The 19,309-nt window shown below is 46.2% G+C and overlaps 1 protein-coding gene and 1 long non-coding RNA gene across 20 annotated transcripts in view; one reads left to right on the forward strand and one right to left on the reverse strand.

The window, feature by feature from the left end:
* The window catches only part of ANK1 (ankyrin 1), a 217,477-nt gene that overhangs the window by 71,475 nt on the left and 126,693 nt on the right, over nt 1-19,309 (forward strand). Inside the window, exon 1 of one of the 19 annotated variants that reach the window (XM_086703615.1) lies at nt 9,772-9,913. The exons of the other annotated variants lie outside the window; for them this stretch is intronic. Within the exon in view, the coding sequence (XP_086559741.1) occupies nt 9,887-9,913 (27 nt within the window). The 5' untranslated portion in view covers nt 9,772-9,886. Of the gene's footprint in view, nt 1-9,771; nt 9,914-19,309 lie in introns of those variants that run through there. 19 annotated transcript variants of the gene reach the window in all.
* Nucleotides 409-9,813, reverse strand: LOC112859005 (uncharacterized). The gene is made up of 3 exons (XR_003223415.2): nt 9,216-9,813; nt 8,044-8,176; nt 409-738 (listed from the first exon to the last, which is right to left on the reverse strand). It is a non-coding gene; the product is annotated as an uncharacterized LOC112859005 (long non-coding RNA).

The following is a 19,309-nucleotide window of genomic DNA, read 5'->3' on the forward strand; positions in this document are numbered from 1 at the left end:
TGTGCTTACAGGGAACAGCTGCAGAGTTAGACCCAGATTCATTCACTAGCTCTGTGAGCTCGGTAAGCACCGCTCCTGCCTCAGTGACTTCATCACTAAAATGGGCATTCTGACAGTGCCTACCGCACCTATTGTTGGATTAATAAGTGAATAATGGATGTGAAGTGTTTGGACTGTGTCTGTTTTCTCTACCATTGTGTACGTTGTAACATGCCTGGCACATAACAGGTACTTGGTGAGTAGTGAAGGAAAGAAAGAAAGAAGAAAGAAAGGGAAGGAGGGAGGAAGGGAGGGAGGAAGGAAGGAGAGAGAGAGAGAAGGAGGGGAGAGACTAAAGAGGGAAGGAGGAAAGAAGGAAGAAGGAAAGAAATAAAGAGTGAATGAATGAATGCATACACAAGTGTGTAGTAAGTGCTTAATAAATGCTATTATTATTATGGTCAAGTATTTAATTCTTCCAGCCCTCCTCTTAAAAGGATAAGAAGTACAGTTTTATTGATTTGAATTCGATGGCTTTTTCTCATGTCTCTTGGTGGTGAGACTGTCTGACTAAGACAAACGTCAAATGCAGGCATAAACAAGGGACTTCTGAGGCAAAGAAGGGCCTGGAAGAGCCATCAGTTGGATCACCAGCACATAAAACCATCAGAAGTGGAGTCGGTGGTGGTCTGCTACCTTAGAACATTGACTTGCTGCTCTTCCTCTTCCTTTTCTTGATCTTCCTTCTGGTTTTTCCCCCTGTAGTGGAAAGAGCAGGGGACTCAAGGAACGTTGCTCTGCAACAACCCTGGACAAATCCCATTCTGTCGGGGGCTGCAGTTTCCCTTCCACAATGAGGACACAGGAGTCCTCGTCCAGTCTCTCATCCTCTGGGGCCGTGAGTCTCAGCATCAGAGAATATTTGAGTGCCGAAATCTGCAGTTTCAAAGGACTCAGGGAGCACCCCCAGGTCTTTCCAGAGGTCCTGAGGCTAAGATTGTCCTCACTCTTACTAAGATGTCATTTGGCCTTTCCCGTTCATTCTCTCATGGTGGAAAGAACATAAAAAGTTCAGTCGGTTAAGCGTCCAACTTGGCTCGGGTCATGAACTCACAGTTCCTAAGATCAAGCCCCATGTGAGTCTCTGTGCTGAGAGCATGGAGCCTGCTTGGGATTCTCTCTCTCTCCCTCTTTCTCTGCCCCTCCCCTGATTTGTGTGCATGTGTGCGCGTGTACTCTCTCTCTCTCCCTCTGAAAATAAATAAACTTTAAAAAAAAGTTCATTGATATTCGATGCGATTCACATTGCAACTAACCTTAAGAGAAGACTGACTGAGTTTTGGTGTACTAACAAGAATGTACACGATTAATAGAAAACACTGTGAAAACACCCTGCCCTTCCCTGACTACATATCTGAGTGAGGCCAGGTCCTTCCGGTACCTCAACCAAAACAACATATTGCAACACCTTAAATGCAGAAGCAGATATGAGAATTTAGCTGTCTTTTCTTAAGGTAGGCATTAAACAGATTTGCAAAAATGTAAAGCAATAATCCCCTTCTTAGTAAATTTCTGTTTTGCTTTGGAAAATGTAGTTTTTTTCATAAAAATTTTATCTATGTTAATGTGAAATGGGCTATGTGAAATGCTATGTCCAAATGAATTAGTAAATATTAGTTTTTAAAACTCTCAATTTTAACTTCTTTATATCTATATATCTTTGTAATGTTTATTTTTTTTTCAACGTTTTTTTTTTTAATTTTTTTTTTATTTTTGGGACAGAGAGAGACAGAGCATGAACGGGGGAGGGGCAGAGAGAGAGAGGGAGACACAGAATCGGAAACAGGCTCCAGGCTCCGAGCCATCAGCCCAGAGCCTGACGCGGGGCTCGAACTCACGGACCGTGAGATCGTGACCTGGCTGAAGTCGGACGCTTAACCGACTGCGCCACCCAGGCGCCCCTGTAATGTTTATTTTGAGAGAGAGAGAGAGAGAGAGAGTGCACATGCACATGCGGGCAGGGGAGGGGCAGAGAGAGAAGGAGAGAGAATCCCAAGCACTGACAGTGCAGAGTCTGACACGGGGCTTGATCCCATGAATTGTGAGATCACGACCTGAACTGAAACAGAGTCAGACACTCAACCCACTGAGCCACCCAGGCACCCCAAAAGACTGGTTCTTTTTTTTTTTTTTTTTTAAGTAGGCTCCATGTCCCACATGGGGCTCGAATTCACTATCCTAAGATCAAGAGTCCTATGTTCTACCCACTGAGCCAGCCAGCTGCCTGCCCATTTTAATTTCTAATATAGTAAATATTGATAAACATAGCCCACATTTACAAAAAGCTCTGTGGGGTCCTCAATTATGTTTAAGAGGTAAAGGGCTCCTAAGACCAAAACGTTTGAGAGCTACTATCCTAAATTTACCAGAATAGGTGGGAGTCTACCATTGGGTTATCTTTTATTAACTAAGTGCTTATTATTTAACCTCTTTCACCTTTCAATTCCCCCAACTCTTCATCCTGAAGTGCTTGTTTAAAATAATGAGGTTGCTTCTCTATTTTACATTTTGCCTGAATGTGAGAATTTTCAGCACTTTAGGCCAGTGCTGAGTACATAAAGATGTGTGAGGTTTAAGAGAGTGAGAACAAAGTTTTCCTAGTCTGGAATATGTTCCCCAGATATTGATCTCTTAACAAGCTTGTAGCCTGAATACATGTATAACATTAAAACCAGCAAATCAGCAACCTCCCTCCCCGATAGTCACTATCTCTTTGAAAAAGACATGAGAACTAGATGATTTTGTAGGCAGCAATGAACACCTCTCCTAGACAAACCATTGCAGAGGACAAAAAAGAAAGAAAAGCTCCCCACCCCCAGCTCATTTATGAGTTTAGTGTAGATGGTAAGACAACCAAAGACAATATAAGAAAATAAAATAATAGTCCAATGCCATAGTTTTAAAATACGTCCACAAATTCTTTGATCCGCTTCCTTTGACCAATGCCCATGCCCTCAAGTGTGGGCTGGATTTTAGTGATTTGCTTCTGGGAAATAGAATATGGTAGAAGTGATGATGTGTGATGGCTTCCAGACTAGATCATCAATAGGCTTGTGGCTTCTGTCGTGCTCTCTTGAATCACTCTGGGGGAGGCCAGCTGCCATGTTATGAAGACACATAAGTAGCTCTATGGATAGGTCCACGAGATGAGGAATTGAAGCTTTTTGCCAATAGCCATTTGAGTGAGCCATCTGAGGACTGTGGAAGTGGAGTCTGCAGTCCCAGTGAAGCGAGCAGATGACCGCAACCCTAGCTACAGGTTGACTGCAATTTCGTGAAAGACTCAGATAAGCTGGTCCTGAATTGCTGACCCCCAGAAGCTGTGAAGTACGAAATTTGTGTGATTTTACATTTCTAAAAGAGTGGAGTAATTTGTCATGCAGCAGTACCAAATTAATACAACCAGTATGATTTATGAATGCAAAAATCCTATATAAAAGTCACAACTCGGGGCGCCTGGGTGGCTCAGTCGGTCAAGCGTCCGACTTCAGCTCAGGTCACGATCTTGCGGTCCGTGAGTTCGAGCCCCGCGTCAGGCTCTGGGCTGATGGCTCAGAGCCTGGAGCCTGCTTCCGATTCTGTGTCTCTCTCTCTCTGCCCCTCCCCCGTTCATGCTCTGTCTCTCTCTGTCCCCAAACTAAATAAACGTTAAAAAAAAAATTAAAAAAAAAAAAGTCACAACTCTAATCAGTGGTGCTATATTAAAAGTAATATATTATGGCCAAGAGGAGTTTAACTCAGGAATACAAGGATAGTTTAGCATTAGAAAAATCTGTTAATGCAATGCAACACCTTCACAGAAAAGGAAAACAAAAACTTTAATTTCAACATTCAATCCTGATTAAAAGCTTTTAATAAACTGGAACTAGAAAGTACCCTCCTTAACTAATAAATGGTATCCACAAAAACCTACACATCATCATGCTTAATGGTGAAGCTTTAAAAGCAGCCACATTTAAGTCAGTGACTAGATAAATATGCTGCCATCACTGCTTCTGTTCAACAGTGTACTGGATGTCTTACCCAATGTAATAAGACAAGAAAAGAAAATAAGGGGTATAAAAAAGAGCAAAAGGGACCAAAATGTCCTCATTTATGAATAATAACTGTCTATAGAGAAAAATCAAAGAGAATTATGGACAGAAACTATTAGAACTAATAAAAGAACTCAACAAAACTGCTGGTTACAAGTTCAAGATACAAATTGATAATATTCCTATACACTGTAATAATAAAATAAAAATAGAATAAGAGATCTCACTTTTAACAGCATTAAAATGACCAGATCCCAGGGAATAAACCTAAAAAAATGGGAAAGATATTTTATGGAGAAAATTATAAGACATTAAAGACTTGAATGTGTATATAGATACACAGTATACAGAATTGAAAGATTCAATATCATAAAGTCACTTCTCTTGACATTGATAAACAAATTCTATGTAGTTGAAGTCAAAATCCCTAGAGAGTTTGTGTGTGTGTGTGTGTGTGTGTGTGTGTGTGTGTGGCATTTTCCTAAATGTATGTAGAAGAGCAAAGGGCCAAGAGAAGCTTTGATACTTTTAAAGAGGACTAAAGCAAGATAACATTAAGACTTATTACGAACAATATTAAACTTAAGATAAAGCAATAGCAATGAAGACAGCATGATACTGGCAATGAGATAGATGCACAGGCCAGAGGGTAATAGGAGAGAGCCCCCAACAGACCCATGTACGTGGAGACACCACCATAATGGGCATGGTGCTGCACTTCAGTGGAGAAAGGACAGGTTATTCAATAAACGGTGCTAGGATAATCAAGGCTCTATAGGGAAAAAATAGAACTCTTAATTCATATTATGCACAAAAATAAGCCATGTGAGGGACGCCTGGGTGGCTCAGTTGGTTAAGCGTCCAACTTCCGCTCAGGCCATGATCTCATGGTTTGTGAGTTCAAGCCCTGCATGGGGCTCTGTGCTGACAGCTCAGAGCCTGGAGTCTGGTTCGGATTCTGTGTCTCCTTCTCTCTCGGCCCCTCCCCTGCTCATGCTCTGTCTCTCAAAAATAAGTAAATGTTAAAAATTTTTTTAAAAAAATAAGCCATGTGGATTGAAAGATCTAAATGTAACAATCAAAACTATAAAATATTTACAATACAGGAAAATGTGCTTATGAGCTCAGGTTCGGGATGGAGTTCTCTCTCTCTCTTTTTTAATGTTTATTTATTTTTGAGAGAGAGAGCACAAGCAGGGGAGGGGCAGAGAGAGAGAGGGGCAGAAGATCCAAAGCAGGCCCTGTGCCGATGGCAGAGCACGATGCGGGGCTCCAACTCACGAACTGTGAGATTGTGACCTGAGCTGAAGTCGGACACTCAACATGACTGAGCCACTTAGCTGCCCCTAGGGTTGGATTTCTTAAACATGACAGAAAAAGCACCAGTCACAAAGGAAATGATTGTTATATTTAATTACATTAAAATTGACAACTTCTGTTCATTAAAAGATACTATTTTAAAAAGTAAAAAGATGAGCCACACCCTGGGAGAAGATATTTGTATGCATGTGATTAATAAATGATTCCTATCCAGACTATAGAAAGAACTCCTCCACGTCAATAAGAGAAAGACAAACAACAGAACAGAAAAATGGGCAAAGGGCTGCTTAACAGTAATTTTGCAGAAGAGGAAAATAAGTGGCCAATACACATGTGCAAAGCTGCCCAACCACCTTAGTAATTAGGGAAATGCAAATTAAAACTGTAACGACATACCATTTTACACCTGCCAGTTTCACAAAAGTTTAAAAGTCCGACAAACTTTAGGACCAACGGCACCACCTGCTATTAGGAGTACAAATTGAGCAGCCAGTTTCAAAAACAGCTCGGCGTTATCCAGTAAAAGTGAAGATGTATGTACATTACAGGGAAGGGATTCTGCTCCCGCCCATGTGCACACTAGACAAATCTTGCACACATGCAGCACGAAGCTCTTACAAGGATGCTTGTGGCGGTAATGTTTTAATAGCGAAAAGCTGAAGACAGTTCAGATTCCATTAGCAGTAAAATGGATAAATAATTCCTGGTGTTTGCATACAATGGAATACTGTACAGCAGTGAAAATTAATAAACCACTCCTGGCTGAATCTCAGGAACATCATGTTGCATAAGAAATGAAAATAGCTGGAGAAGCTATTCCATAATTCCACTTATTCAAAGTCAGAAAACATGCAAAATTAAACAATACATTGTTCAGAAGGATACATACAGAGGTGGCAAAACTAGAAAGAGGAGCAAGGGACTGATGAACACAAAGTTTGGGATGGTGTTGACAACTGTCTGGGGAGTGGTGGGGACATGAGGTAAAAGGAACCAGATGAAAGACTGTATATTTTTCAATGAGGATGTCTTATTGGTTTCATAATAAAAACCTATTAAAACCTTTTTCTATTGACTTATTTATCATCTTTGAAAAATAGAACACCAACACAAGAAGGACGCCTGGGTCGCTCAGTCGGTTGAACATCCTACTTTGTTTGGCTCAGGTCGTGAGCTCACGGTTCGTGTTTTCGAGCCCTGCCTCAGGCTTTTCACTAACAGCGCAGAAACTGCTTAGGATTTCTGTCTCTCTCTGCCCCTGCCCCGCTCTTGCGTTCTCTCTCTCTCAAAAATAAACATTACAGGGGAGCCTGGGTGGCTCAGTCGGTTGGGCGTCCGACTTCGGCTCAGGTCATGATCTCACAGTTCGTGGGTTAGAGCCCTGCGTTGGACTCTGTGCTGACAGCTCAGAGCCTGGAGCCTGTTTCAGATTCTGTGTCTCCCTCTCTCTCTGCCCGTCCCCTGTTCATGCTCTGTTTCTGTCTCAAGAATAAATACACATTTTTAAAAAATTAAAAAAAAATAAACATTAAAAAAATACTTGCAAAACAACAATACTTGCAACATCCAACAGTTGTTGAATTTTTATAGTATATACTTATTAGTAATGGAATGAATATATTAGTATTAAGAAAAATTAATTAATTGATAATTAATGAACAAAATATATTAATGTTGATTAGTATGAAGGAAAATGGATTGGCAAATCATGAACAAAATTAAAGTGTTGATCCTAAAGCACAATAACCCAGTTGGGCTCCAGACCCTACATTCAGACTGCCTGGGCTGGAAGCTGGCTCTGCCTGTTCTTAAGTGGGTTTTTTGATTGCTCCATGCCTCAGTTTCCTCATCTATAAACTGGGCCTACTGATAGTAAATAATTCTTCACAAATGAATTGTAAGAATTATGTAAATGAATGTCAAGTGTTTGGAACAGTGCCTGCCACACAGTAAGCACTGGATATAAAGTCGTATGTAAATATATAAACCAAACAAAGAGAAGAGGGGCTTGTGAAAGACCCGGGGTCGGGGGCAGGGCGGGGGGAAGGTGGTGCTGAATTTTCAAGGCATCCTCCCAATCTCGAAATAGCCTGGGCTTGCACATCACGTGCTGGGACAGCTTTGTGGCTCCCTTTGAGAGACTGAAGAAAGAAAAAGGTATTACATGGCAGAGAGCTTGTGAAAGCTCTTGAGAGAAGTCTGCTGACAAGGGAGTGACAATGTCACTTCAGCCCATATCACAAAAAGCACCCATCCCTGCCTGACTGACCCAGGGAACGCTGCTCCAGGGATGAATTCGGGGGGATCATGCATGTCGTGGGTCCACTTCTTTGAGACCCAGCTGCTGGCGTGGCGGGTCCTGATCCCTTGAGCCTGGTTGTTAGTTTGCCCCACATGTGCCTGGCCTTCCCCCCAGCCCTTGATGTATCCACGAGAGAAGAACCTTGGGTTGCCTGGGGGGGATGTGGTTCTGGGATTAAATTCTGAGGTGCCCCAGCTCCCCGAGTCACTCAGCTGCTGGAGTGTAGGGCTCAGGGACCTGTGGGGGACTGTCTTGCCACAGGAAGTAACACACGAGGACCTCACACAAAGCATCAAGCCTGCCTGACGGTCTACCCTTGCCAAAGATTTGACATTTGTTTCTACTTACAGGGCATTTTCTAAATTGTGTTATACTCCATGCTTCCTTGCTGGCCTTTTTTCCTCAGGGACTGGAAACTCTGAAGAGAAAAACAGTCTTTCCTCTTCTCTGGATGGTGAAATGGCTTCTTGCTCTTATCATGCTGCTGGTGACAACCATGGATTAATTCCAGAAACCTTTACTGAGAATGTGCAATGTACCAATCCACACACGATCGATTCCAAACCCATTCCTACACCTAAGTGAGGTGCGGGGCAACACTCTGCATGGTGGACTAGGCTAGCCCAATATTTGTTGGCAAGTAAGACCATTTGTCCTGTGGTAGAGTTGGTTGAAGTCATGCCTAACATGACCGGCTTCTTTCACATCTTTTAGGCTTCTGGGCCCCTTAAAAAACAAAAGCCATTGTTTCTTATTATATGCTTCAAAAGACATCTGTAAGGACTTGTTCTATAATGATTGTGGTGGTTATTTTTAGTCAAAATGTGGCCCAGAACCTGCTCTGCCCTCCCCACACCACGTCAGGTGCTGGTCTGCTTGGAGACCAGCCTGCACTGGGGTGCTTTCCAGCTGCTGTGGAAAACAGAGGGTCATGGAGTGGCCCTCGGTCACGTTTTCCACGGCAGCTGTGCCCTCACAACAGGACCGTTTGGATCTGCAGAAAAGCTCCTAAGCCAGATGGTTGCCTGTCAGGGGACCTGGACCAGCCTCAGTCTAGTGGGAGGCTGAGAGGCATGTGAGCGAGGACAGAGTGAGCCTTCCTGGGCAGGACGACCACAGAGGTGTCAATATGCTTTTGAGAGGAAAACCAGGATACATCTCACATACATGGCAGCCCCATCTAGGTGAAGCCACTCCCAGGCCCCAGGGAGACTGCCATTCTCCAGGCCTTACAGCTCAGCTCCGATCCTTTGGGTCATCTGTCCCCTCTGCCAGCCACCAACTGCTACTCCAGGGCACAGTGTTCTCACGAATAAAGCCACTCTGGGACGATGCCACCTCATCCCACTGTGTGATGGACGGATGCTGCAAAAGAAGCCTTCCCAAGGGTCGCCTGCAGCAGCTTGGCCTGAGATGGGCCCCGCACTGGTTCTGTGGGCAGCCCCCGCCTCTTGGAAACTGTGGTGTGGGGAGCTGCCTTGGCCCCCCTTCCCTCTAAGCGGCTGTTTGTGGTGACTCACCTCTGGTTCCCAGGAACCTTGTTATTTTGGGCCCTGATATTATTAAGGTTGTGCCCAGATTCCCTGCAAATCAGCAATTCAGGAACACGGGGGCCGTCCAGTGAAAGCATGTTAAAAACAGATGGCCACAGCCGCAGGCCCCTGCCCACCAGGGGCTGGTTAGCACAGAAGGCCAGCGGCTCCCCCAAAGTCCTCTGCCCATGCACGGAACGCTGCCCCCTCCTGGGGTCTTTGTCTCCTGGAGCCTCCCCTGGGAGGCCTTGCCTCTGGAGGACCCGCGCGGCCCGCCGGCCGGCCCGTGAGGGAGAGGTGGCGAGCAGATCCTCCCTTCGCCTCCTCCCTCCGGCGCACCTTTCGGAAGGGGCTAGCCGTCCCCGCTCGCGGCCTGGTGAGCTGGGCCCGGCGCCCAGGGTGGGGGAGCGGGAGCCGGCGAGGGTGCTGCCGTAATCTGCGAGCCCCAGGCGGGCTCCTCCCCTCCGCCCGAGAGCTGAGCTCCGGGGCAGCCCGATAGGGAGCCTCTGCTGCCGATAAGGCCGTCGGAGGGCCGCGCTCTGCGGCCACCTGGCTCCAGACGGCCCAGGCCCGGCCCAGGCACGGCGCGTCCCGAAGCCCCAGCTGTTCCCACAGCCGACCGCGACGGACCCCCGGAGGGATCCTGGTTAGGGACCGGCATGTCCTTAACGAGAGGCTTCCTCAAAGTGAGTGCCGCAGCTCGAAAGGGAGGAGTGGTGCTCGGGAAGGGCGAGGAGCCGGCCAGGGGGTGCCAGAGAGCAGAGCCGTCTGTGTGCTCATCTACGGGCACCCCCTGGGCTCCAGGCTTTGTAAGAGCGTCAGCACTCATTTGCTTGGTTGCTGATGGTGTCAGGTGGCCTCTGCTTGACTCAGTTAGTCCAGTTCATGTGTTTTACAGCCCGAGATTTGCTGTCAAATTGAGTTCCACCTAGCTGGTTCTCTGAATTATGTTCTGCCCGCATTAGGCGTTGGGAAGAATAATCTTCAGATTATATTCCTTCTTTGGTCTACTGAGATTCTAGAAGCTTTCCTTTGACTCTGCTGAGCAGTGTATCTTTCAGGTGTGTTTTCACAGGCTGGTGGCCCTGAAGGACAATAGGGGCACCTGAGAATGTGGGCTGCTCTGAGGGAAGTGGGGGTGGGGGTTGGGTCACCCTCCTTCGGAAGGGGGCTTGCTTGTTTTCCTCAGTGATGCACAGAAGCCAGTCACCTCATTGTCACACCTTTATTGTTCTTGAAACACTGAACTTTGGATTTGTGTTGTTAACTTACTAGAGGGAGAAAAGTCTAAGAAAGAGGGGCAAAAGGCTTCAGAGTGGTTCTGGGAGCTAGGGTCTGATAGATACTCTTTAAACGGCAACGGAGCATTACAGGGAGCTATTCCCCCCCCCCCCACCTCCAATTCTCCCTGTAGTGATAGGACATATCACCATCTAACAGCGTGGCAGGTCTGCTGTCTTTAACGTGTCCTGTGTCACAGTGAGGTTGTTGGTTTTAGTGGGGGATTCAGAGGCCAGAGTTGGACCCCAGGGCACATCCTCAGAGGGAGCCCAGTGTAATCGTCTGGGAGAACATGTCCCCTTCTAACTTGTGTAAGAGTCTTTGGGTACAGGGAAAACCATATTAAGTGGGAATATGTTTTTAGTGGTTGAGCATCTTTACAAATTTGCCTTCCTGATGATAGATTTCCTTCCCCAGGAAGGGGAGGGTCTGTGGGGAACCAGGGGACTCCCACTTAGCCTCACCAGCAGCAAGCAGGAGCCAGGCTCAGTGCATCTGAGTCTTTTCCTTTCACTGGACAACCCTAGACCACAGTTTCAAAGTGAGTCTTGGAGGCTGTTCCATAACAGACCTCAGAGCTTGGGGAGGTGACGGTGAGTGGCACATGAGCCGCAGGAACTGTCTTCAGACCCAAATGCGAGCACGGCGTCTTGCAGGATTAAGGAATGGGTTATGAACAAATGTTTGAAGGGAGCATGACTGCTTTCACCAACCAAATAGCCTTGGGAGAGCCACATTTTTTGTGTGTGTCAGTTTCTTTCTGGCTACTGGGTGGGCTGGGCATCTGAATGTGAAAGCAGTAGGAAAGGAAACAAAAGCCTTGAGGGTTGTTTTTATAAGCAGGGTCACATAAACTCAGCTGACCCTGGACTTCAGTGGTCAATTATAATTAGTTTCTAAACCCAGGTTGTCACCCCTTACCCCAAAATGATGTGGCCAGTGTCTTTGCAAAATCAGCTGACTTATTCTGAGTTTAATCTAAGTGAAGCGTATTTAGAAAGGCAGGGTTTTTTTGTTTTTTGGGTTTTTTTTTTTTTTTTTTTGGTTGTTGTTGCTGTTACCAAAAAAATAAAAGAGAAAGTAAGAAAGACAATAGGGTGCTTCCTAAAGGTAAAGTAACTGAAAATCTTTGTCCTCAAGGTCTGTTCAACATTTAATAAGCATTCATCAAGTACCTGCTTCTGTCAGGTGCTGTTGTCGGCACTGGGAATATAGCAGGGAACAGAATAGACACAAATCCCTGCCTTGTGGAGCTTACATTCCAGCCGCACAAGGAGACAGACTGAAAACAAAATAAATGAGTACTCCTTTACTGAAAGATGAGGAGTGCATGGGACAGGAACATGCAAGGGGATAGGAAGCCTGGGGAATTCTGCTGTGTAAATAAGGTGCTCAGAGAAAGTCTCAGTGAGGTTCACTTTGGCTGTTATGTTTCAAACTTAGATTCCACATGGCCATTAATAAGGATTCTAGTTTGATGTCAAGAATCTTAAATACTAAACTTTGTTGATTATGAGAAGCTACAAATTTTTGAGTTAACATTCTCACTGTTGAGACAAATTACCTGTAGAATCCAAGAGAATTCATGATACTTGGGTATGCAGTTATCTGTGTCAGATTCTTATGGTATTGAGTTGGACACTTTTCTTTCTGGCTGGCCAAGTTGGTTTGATGACATTTCAATCAGGCCTATGCTGTTTGTGTGGCCAGCATTTCTTGTGTCAAACTGCTGATGATTGTATTTGTCCATTATGATTTGGGGGGGAAACTTTTGTAAAATGGCTAGTTAAATGTGTTATGGGCACTGACAAACATGATACTCTTGGCTAGCAGCATTCTTGAAAGTAAAAAAATATTGTTTTTTGTATGTCCTTAAAAAAAAATGCCACTTGACCAAAGAATTGAAGGAGGTGGGGGAGAGAGAGCCATTCACAACTCTGGGGGAAATAGTAAATGCAAAGGTCCTGAGGCAGGCGTGTGCCATGGGAAGAACCAGGAGACCAGTGTGGCTGGGGCAGAGGGAGGAGGGCACTCTGAAGGAGTGAGGTCAGAGAGGTGATAGGAGGGACAGATTAGTGAGGGGGCAGGGGTGCAGAACACCTAGGGTCTTGTATACATTGTAAGGACCTTATTTTTACTCTGAGACAAGAAGCATTACACAATCTTGGGGGTAGACAAACAGTATGATTTGACTTCTTCCCCTACCTGTGACTTCCTAACGCCTTTGAAACCAAACTCCCAGGAATGGGCTATGAAACAGAACTAGAGTGTGGCAGCGGAGTTATCACTGACCTCTAGTGCACTTGTTCTCAGCCTTTTTTCCTCTGGGATACACAGGACTGCTTGTTGACATAGTTACACATGATATATTTCACAGCCATACCTGGGTATTGATAATCCCCTTCTCCCTTACACTCTCCAATTTAATGAGAAAATAAATAGTGCCACAGATGCTCTTTACTTAAAAAATTGCCATGGGTAAAATTAAATAGAAAATGGAAGCCTCTACAAAATCACAATTCATATGCAGTACAGTAATTTGTAATCACAGCTGCTGATCCTTCCCTGTTTCCTTTGGACCTCCACACGGATAAAGCAGACGGTGGTTCTGGAACACTAGCTGTCAGGAAAGCTTATCGGATGTGAGCATGTTGAAAGCAGAGTAGCCACAGAGGGGGAAGTTTGCATTTGCTCTAAGTTTTAAGAAGTGTGAATGAGGGACGCCTAGGTGACTCAGTTGGTTAAGCATCTCACTCTTGATTTCAGCTCAGGTCATGATCTCACGGTTTGTGAGATGGAGCCCCGAGTCGGGCTCTGCGCTAGCAGTGCTTGGGATTCTCTCTCTCCCCCTCTCTCTGCCCCTACCCCGCTGGTGCTCACCCGCACTCGCTCTATCAAAATAAATAAATAAACATTTAAAAAATAAAAATTAGGGGCGCCTGGGTGGCTCAGTCAGGTGAGTGTCTGACTTCGGCTCAGGTCATGATCTCACAGTCTGTGAGTTCGAGCCCCGCATCAGGCTCTGTGCTGATGGCTCAGAGCCTGGAGTCTGCTTCCGATTCTGTGTCTCCCTCTTTCTCTGCCCCTTCCCTGCTCATGCTCTGTCTCTCTCTCTCTCAAAAATAAATAAAAACATTAAGAAAAAAAATTTTTTTTTTAAAATAAAAATTAAAAAAAGTACAAATGGTCTTCCTCCAGGGGGTCTTGCCCTTTTTTTTTTTTTTTAATTTAAATTTAATTTCTTAAATTTTTAAAAAATTTTTTTCGGGGCCCACCCTTTACACACAACCTAGGTGATTTTGTAGAAAGGCAAATATCATCGCGTCACTCCCCTGCTTTAAATCTTCAGGGTCTTCGTGGTTTTTGGGATAGAGTCCAGACTCCTTCATGAGGCCCCTCCTGTTCTGGCCTGCCCATCTTTGCCACTCTGCTTCCTACCTCTGACTCCATGAGAATTGCTCCAGGCACACCAAACAGGCTGCATGTGGAAATTTTCACATGATGTTCCTAAGCTTCTCCTGAGGGGCCTTGCATTTGTCTTGTTCACTGTCGCATCCTCGGCAGGTTGCACAGCACCCGGCAAGTAGTAGGTGCTCATTAAATGTTGGTTACATTTAATTACTTGCAAAACCCCTCACAGCTGAGTCCTTCCTACTAGTGTGGTTGGTCACAAACCTGCAATCCCAAATCACTGCCCTAGTGGTTTCTGTATTGACCTTAAAAAAAATTCACAAGATCGTTTCTCCTTCCTCAGAACTCTCCTTGCACTTTCTTGGAACCTCCCTTAAGGCCCTTCTCATTTTCTCTCTCTTTATGCTTATTTACCTCTCATCCCCTACAAGTGGGGCTGCCCGGAGAGGAGGAGCAGCCCCAGCTGAGTCATGTTTGAGTCACATCTCCGACTTTCCCTGGCGTCAACCATGGCCTTGAGCATGGGGCTGAACTTGTCCAAACCATGAGTATCGACTGTTAGGAATATGTTGGGTCATTTATTTGGAAAACAAATCTCCAGCAGGCCCTGTGAGAAGTCGGCAGCCCCAGCCTAATGCCCCAGCTGGCCAAGCGTCCCACTTCCTGGGACTGGCCCGGTGGGGACGGAGGCCCGTGTGAATCTGCTCAGGCCACATTTGGAGTTTGTCATCATTTTCTGACAGGCAGTGACAACCAATTAGAGATCTAGTGAGAAACAGAATTGTTTTCTCCCCTGCCTCCCGCTCACCCTTGACCACACCACCCCCTCTGCGGCTTGCTCTCTGGGTAGAGGCTGATTTATCTCCCGAATTGACTGTCACGGCACAGGAAGGAAGGCGTGTTAAGGGCGGAAGCGGTCCCACAGCTAATGGGCCTGGCCAACCAGCTGCTAAAATGAGCTTGGAGTGGAAAGTGGTCAGGGAAGGAGGCAGCAGGGATTGCTAGAAGGGAGGACTTGCTTAAGGACAGATTAGTACAAACAGAACAAGTAAACAACCCCACTCTCCCGCCTGGGGCTGGAACCCGAGCCCTCTCCTGAGAAAGCTGCAGGCACCAGTTGTCACTAGGACACGGAGGAGGCGGGGAATGGGGGTGGGGGGAGCCGGTCTCGCTCTCCCCAGGACGATCGCGGTCGGAAAACCACCCAGCCCTTTCCAGGAGTGGATTGTGAAGCATTATTTTGTAAGAGAGAGCACTGGTTTCAATTTCCTTTGGGAAATTGCAAGTAAAAGCTGAAAAGAAACTGGCTTTGGTCCAGTCCTGTCCTCTGATGGCCCAGCCATTGATCAAGGGTGATGATGATTTGCAGACAATGGAGCGGATTTCAGCTCCTCGGAAAAGCCTCCTGGGGCCCCACTCTCTTGCCCATTCTAGCCACCTCTCCTCCCAGTGGGATGGGGTAAGGTGGGGTCATGCACCTGTGGTTTTCCTTTTCTCCAAGGGTCGGGGAGGGCTAGGGGTGTGTCACCTGCAAGCTGCACCTTGGGGCAGGTGAACGTTTCTGTCTGGTGGTATGACCCGAAGGTACCAGCAGAATCCCTGTCTTCTAACACCATCACCCCAGGTCTGCAGTGAAGCCTGAAGTTCCAGCACTGGAGATTATTCGTTAGGTTCTTAAAAGGGGTTTTGAGCTCTACACCTTTTGTATTAATTGCATACACTTAAGCCTTTGTAATAGGATCTTGAATGGTACAGATGCAGGGGAATAATTCTTATTTTCATGGGATTAGTTGAGGATTTAGGCAACAGCAAGGAGTGGGATTGAGGGCAGGCTCATGGAACAGGGGCCTGGAGAGGGGTGAGGTGTTGGAGGAGGGGGCATGAAGGAAGAAAAAGCTCACTGTCTTGCCTAGGACAGTGACTGGGCCCTAAGATTCCTTCCTAGGTATTTGTCTATCCCAAGATCTGGATCCAGGCAAGCTGCCCATCACAATGTGGAGTGTGCGAGTTGATGAGTGCTGTCGGGCTGAAAGTGGCCGTAGGCACTGGTGATGGAGTTGCCAGATGTGAATACCTTTCTCGTGCACGCGCCATCCAGGTGGCAATGGGGTCAGCCTGGGAGCTGGCCAGGCTTCTTGGAACCGGTGCCAGGGCTGATAAAACTGTGCCCTTCCCCTCGACTTTTCAAACACTGTGTGGAATTGATGCCAAACGTGGCTGGTGAGCTCTCTAAGCAATAGAAATCGACGAGAGGCCAAAGGAGAGTTCCAGACAAGGTTTTATTGGGGTCTGTTCACAAGGGAGGGACACAAAATGTCCTCAGGCCGACTCCCCGAGGCAAGGTCAGGGAGAGTTTCTTAAACAAACTTAGATGGGGAAAGGATGGTGTTGAAGCATGTAGAGGTGGGGTTTTTCTTGGCACTGGCGTATGTTAGAGATCACGCTTGTCCATGTATGTCTCATTAGCATGTTAAGTCTCCACCCTGGGCATGAACTTTAGCATTTCAATAAGGGAAAGGTAACTTGAGGGTACTCCTGGCGGTCACTGTGCATACTGTAATGCCAGCTTCTGGGTCCATCTGCTGCAGACTGGTTTGATCTGGATCTCACTAGTTCTTTTGGGCGACTGGCTCCCTCTTGGAAGTTGATGTCCTGCTTTCTGCATTCCTATAGGATTTATTGCTCAAGAAACACAGATTCATGAGTTTACTTTTAAGGGAGTTTTTTCTTTATGGCATAGTCGCATTGCATTAGGGTTTGGGGAGAGGGCCCTGAGTCCTGTCCCTTTTCTCTCTCAGAATAATATCATTTTACAATATACCAAGTATAGCACTTCCTTTACATACTTTGTCTTAATGTGATACGCATATATATTTTTAAGATTATTTATTCATTTTGAGAGAGAGAGAGAGAGAGAGAGCACATGTACCTGCTAGTGAGTAGAGCAGGGGCAGAGAGAGAGATAGAGTGAGAGAGAGAGAGAGAGAAAATCTAAAGCAGGCTTCATGCTGGCAGCATGAGGGCTCAACATGAGGCTTGATCCTGGGAACCGTGAGATCATGACCTGAACCGAAATCAAGAGTTGGACTGAGCCACCCAGGTGCCCCTTAATGTGATATTGAAATCACCCTGCAAAGTAGGTATTATTATTGTCACTTTCCAGATGAGAAAACAGAGGCTGAGCAGCAAATTAACTGGTCCAAGCATCACAGCTGGGTTCCCAACTTTTGTCTGTCCCCTAACTCTCTGTAGGTGGATGCTGACAGGTGCACATCTTTCTCATCTCAAGGACTGGTCACACTGAAATTATTGTTTTATGTGCCTGTTTCTCCCCCCCCCCCCCCAATCTGTATTCCCAGTGACCAACCTACATGGTGCAGGTGGACTCACTCAAGCAGTGCTGAAGGCCTGTGGGCTCTACAGCCAGACCACCTAGGTTTGAATCCCTATTTTGCCACTTTCTAGCTGGTCCAAGGAGGCCAGCTATGGACCCTAATGCAACATGCTAAAAACTCTGGATATTTCTAGCTGGTCCAAGGAGGCCAGCTATGGTCCTTAATGCAACATGCTAAGAACTTCCTACCTTCAACACAGCTTCAATTCAGGTCAGTAGCGTTTACAGAGTAGGAAACAGGAAAGGGTAAGTGCCCATTAGTGGATACTGGAATGGGGAAGAATTAATTGTTTGTCAGTTGAACGAGGGAGCTTGTCAGGGAAACTTCATAGAGGGAGAGGACTTTGGCCTTGAAGAATCCGTAGAATTTCACAAAGCAGGGTTTGAGAGGATGTTGGCTGCAGAGAAAGCATGGTCAAAAGTATGGAAGGTGTGTGGAGGTACCACGTGTGTCTGGGAAAGGTGCGTGGTCCAGGTGTTCAGAGACAGGTGGGTGGTGGGAGAAGAGGATGAAAGGTGGGCAGGGGCTAGACTGAGTTTCTGAACATCAGCCTGAGACTTTGGATTTTATTCTGCAGATGTTGGGGAATCAGCAAAGGGTTTTGAGCAGGAAAGTATCATGATCAGAACACTCCCTGTGGCAGGGTTCAGGAAGATGGGTCATTGGAGTGGCAGGGAGTGGAAACCAATTAGGAAAATACTGCTGCTCTCCAGGTGAGAATTGATGACATCCTAATTAAGGGGAGTGGCAGACAATTCACATTATCGAGTAGCTTCTGTGTACCAATCACCCTGCTATATTGTTTACACCCCTCCGCTCATTTTTTTTTTTTCAACGTTTATTTATTTTTGGGACAGAGAGAGACAGAGCATGAACAGGGGAGGGGCAGAGAGAGGGAGACATAGAATCGGAAACAGGCTCCAGGCTCTGAGCCATCAGCCCAGAGCCCGACGCGGGGCTCGAACTCACGGACCGCGAGTCGTGACCTGGCTGAAGCCGGACGCTTAACCGACTGCGCCACCCAGGCGCCCCACCCCTCCGCTCATTTAATGCTCACAGAAGCCACGTAGGAATTACCACCCATGTTACAGATAAGGAAACTGAGTCTTGTTGCAGTCAGGAGAAGAAATAAGGTTGTTGTCTGGAGGTGTCGACAGGCTGCTCATATGTGTGCCCCTGTGGTTTGGGATCTGGTCCTCAGCTTGTAGGCCGGGTTACTTGACTTTGAGGCACAATCAGAGAGGCGGGTTTGGGAACTGACTTAATGCCCGTCCGACTCATAGGACTCTGGTGTTGACGTCAGCCTGCCAGCTTCACAACGGGAGGTATGACGTCTCTGGTCCTCTGGTGTTCTTGTGTTCTTCTTTGCGTTCTCTGGTCAGTGAACTCCATCCCATTAAGAAATTCTACCGGGCAAGTCAGTTATAACAGTATTCTGGTAAGCACCAATCAGAGAAATCAGCTGGGGGTGGGGTGTGGGGGGATGATCTTGAAGAATAGGTCATCAAGACTGTGTTAAGGCCTGATGAGCCATTCATACCCCACAGCCGAGAGCATCACGTTTGTTATAAATTGCTCATTAAACAACATAGGAATAGAAAATGAGTCTCGTTGCCTGTGTCGACACACCAGTGATTGGAAGCAGCTGCCTGAAATGCTGTATTCAGAAAGATTCTGAAGCCACTTGTAGGCTGATGGGCAAGAGTGTGATACATTAGCAGCCTCTGCCAGGGCGCCAAGTTGGGGGGAGGGCTGGTGTATTAGTGGGAGTGTTATTGTAGCCAGTATTGTCTTCTTTCTGTCTCTCTCTCTCTCTTTTTTTTTTCACTTGAACTGCAATCAGATAAACCATGTTCTAATATTTATTTGAGGGATACCCAATCTTTCAAGACTTCTGAAGCTAACTAGTGCTCTGCATTATGTGTTGATTTTGCTGGCTATCCCTCAGAAGGTAATATAGTATCACATATTAGAAAGTTCCTGGGGCACCTGGGT

The sequence above is a fragment of the Puma concolor genome, chromosome B1 (genome assembly GCF_028749965.1).
Source record: "Puma concolor isolate L17-30 chromosome B1, mPumCon1.1.hap2, whole genome shotgun sequence".
Taxonomy (NCBI): Eukaryota; Metazoa; Chordata; class Mammalia; order Carnivora; family Felidae; genus Puma; species Puma concolor.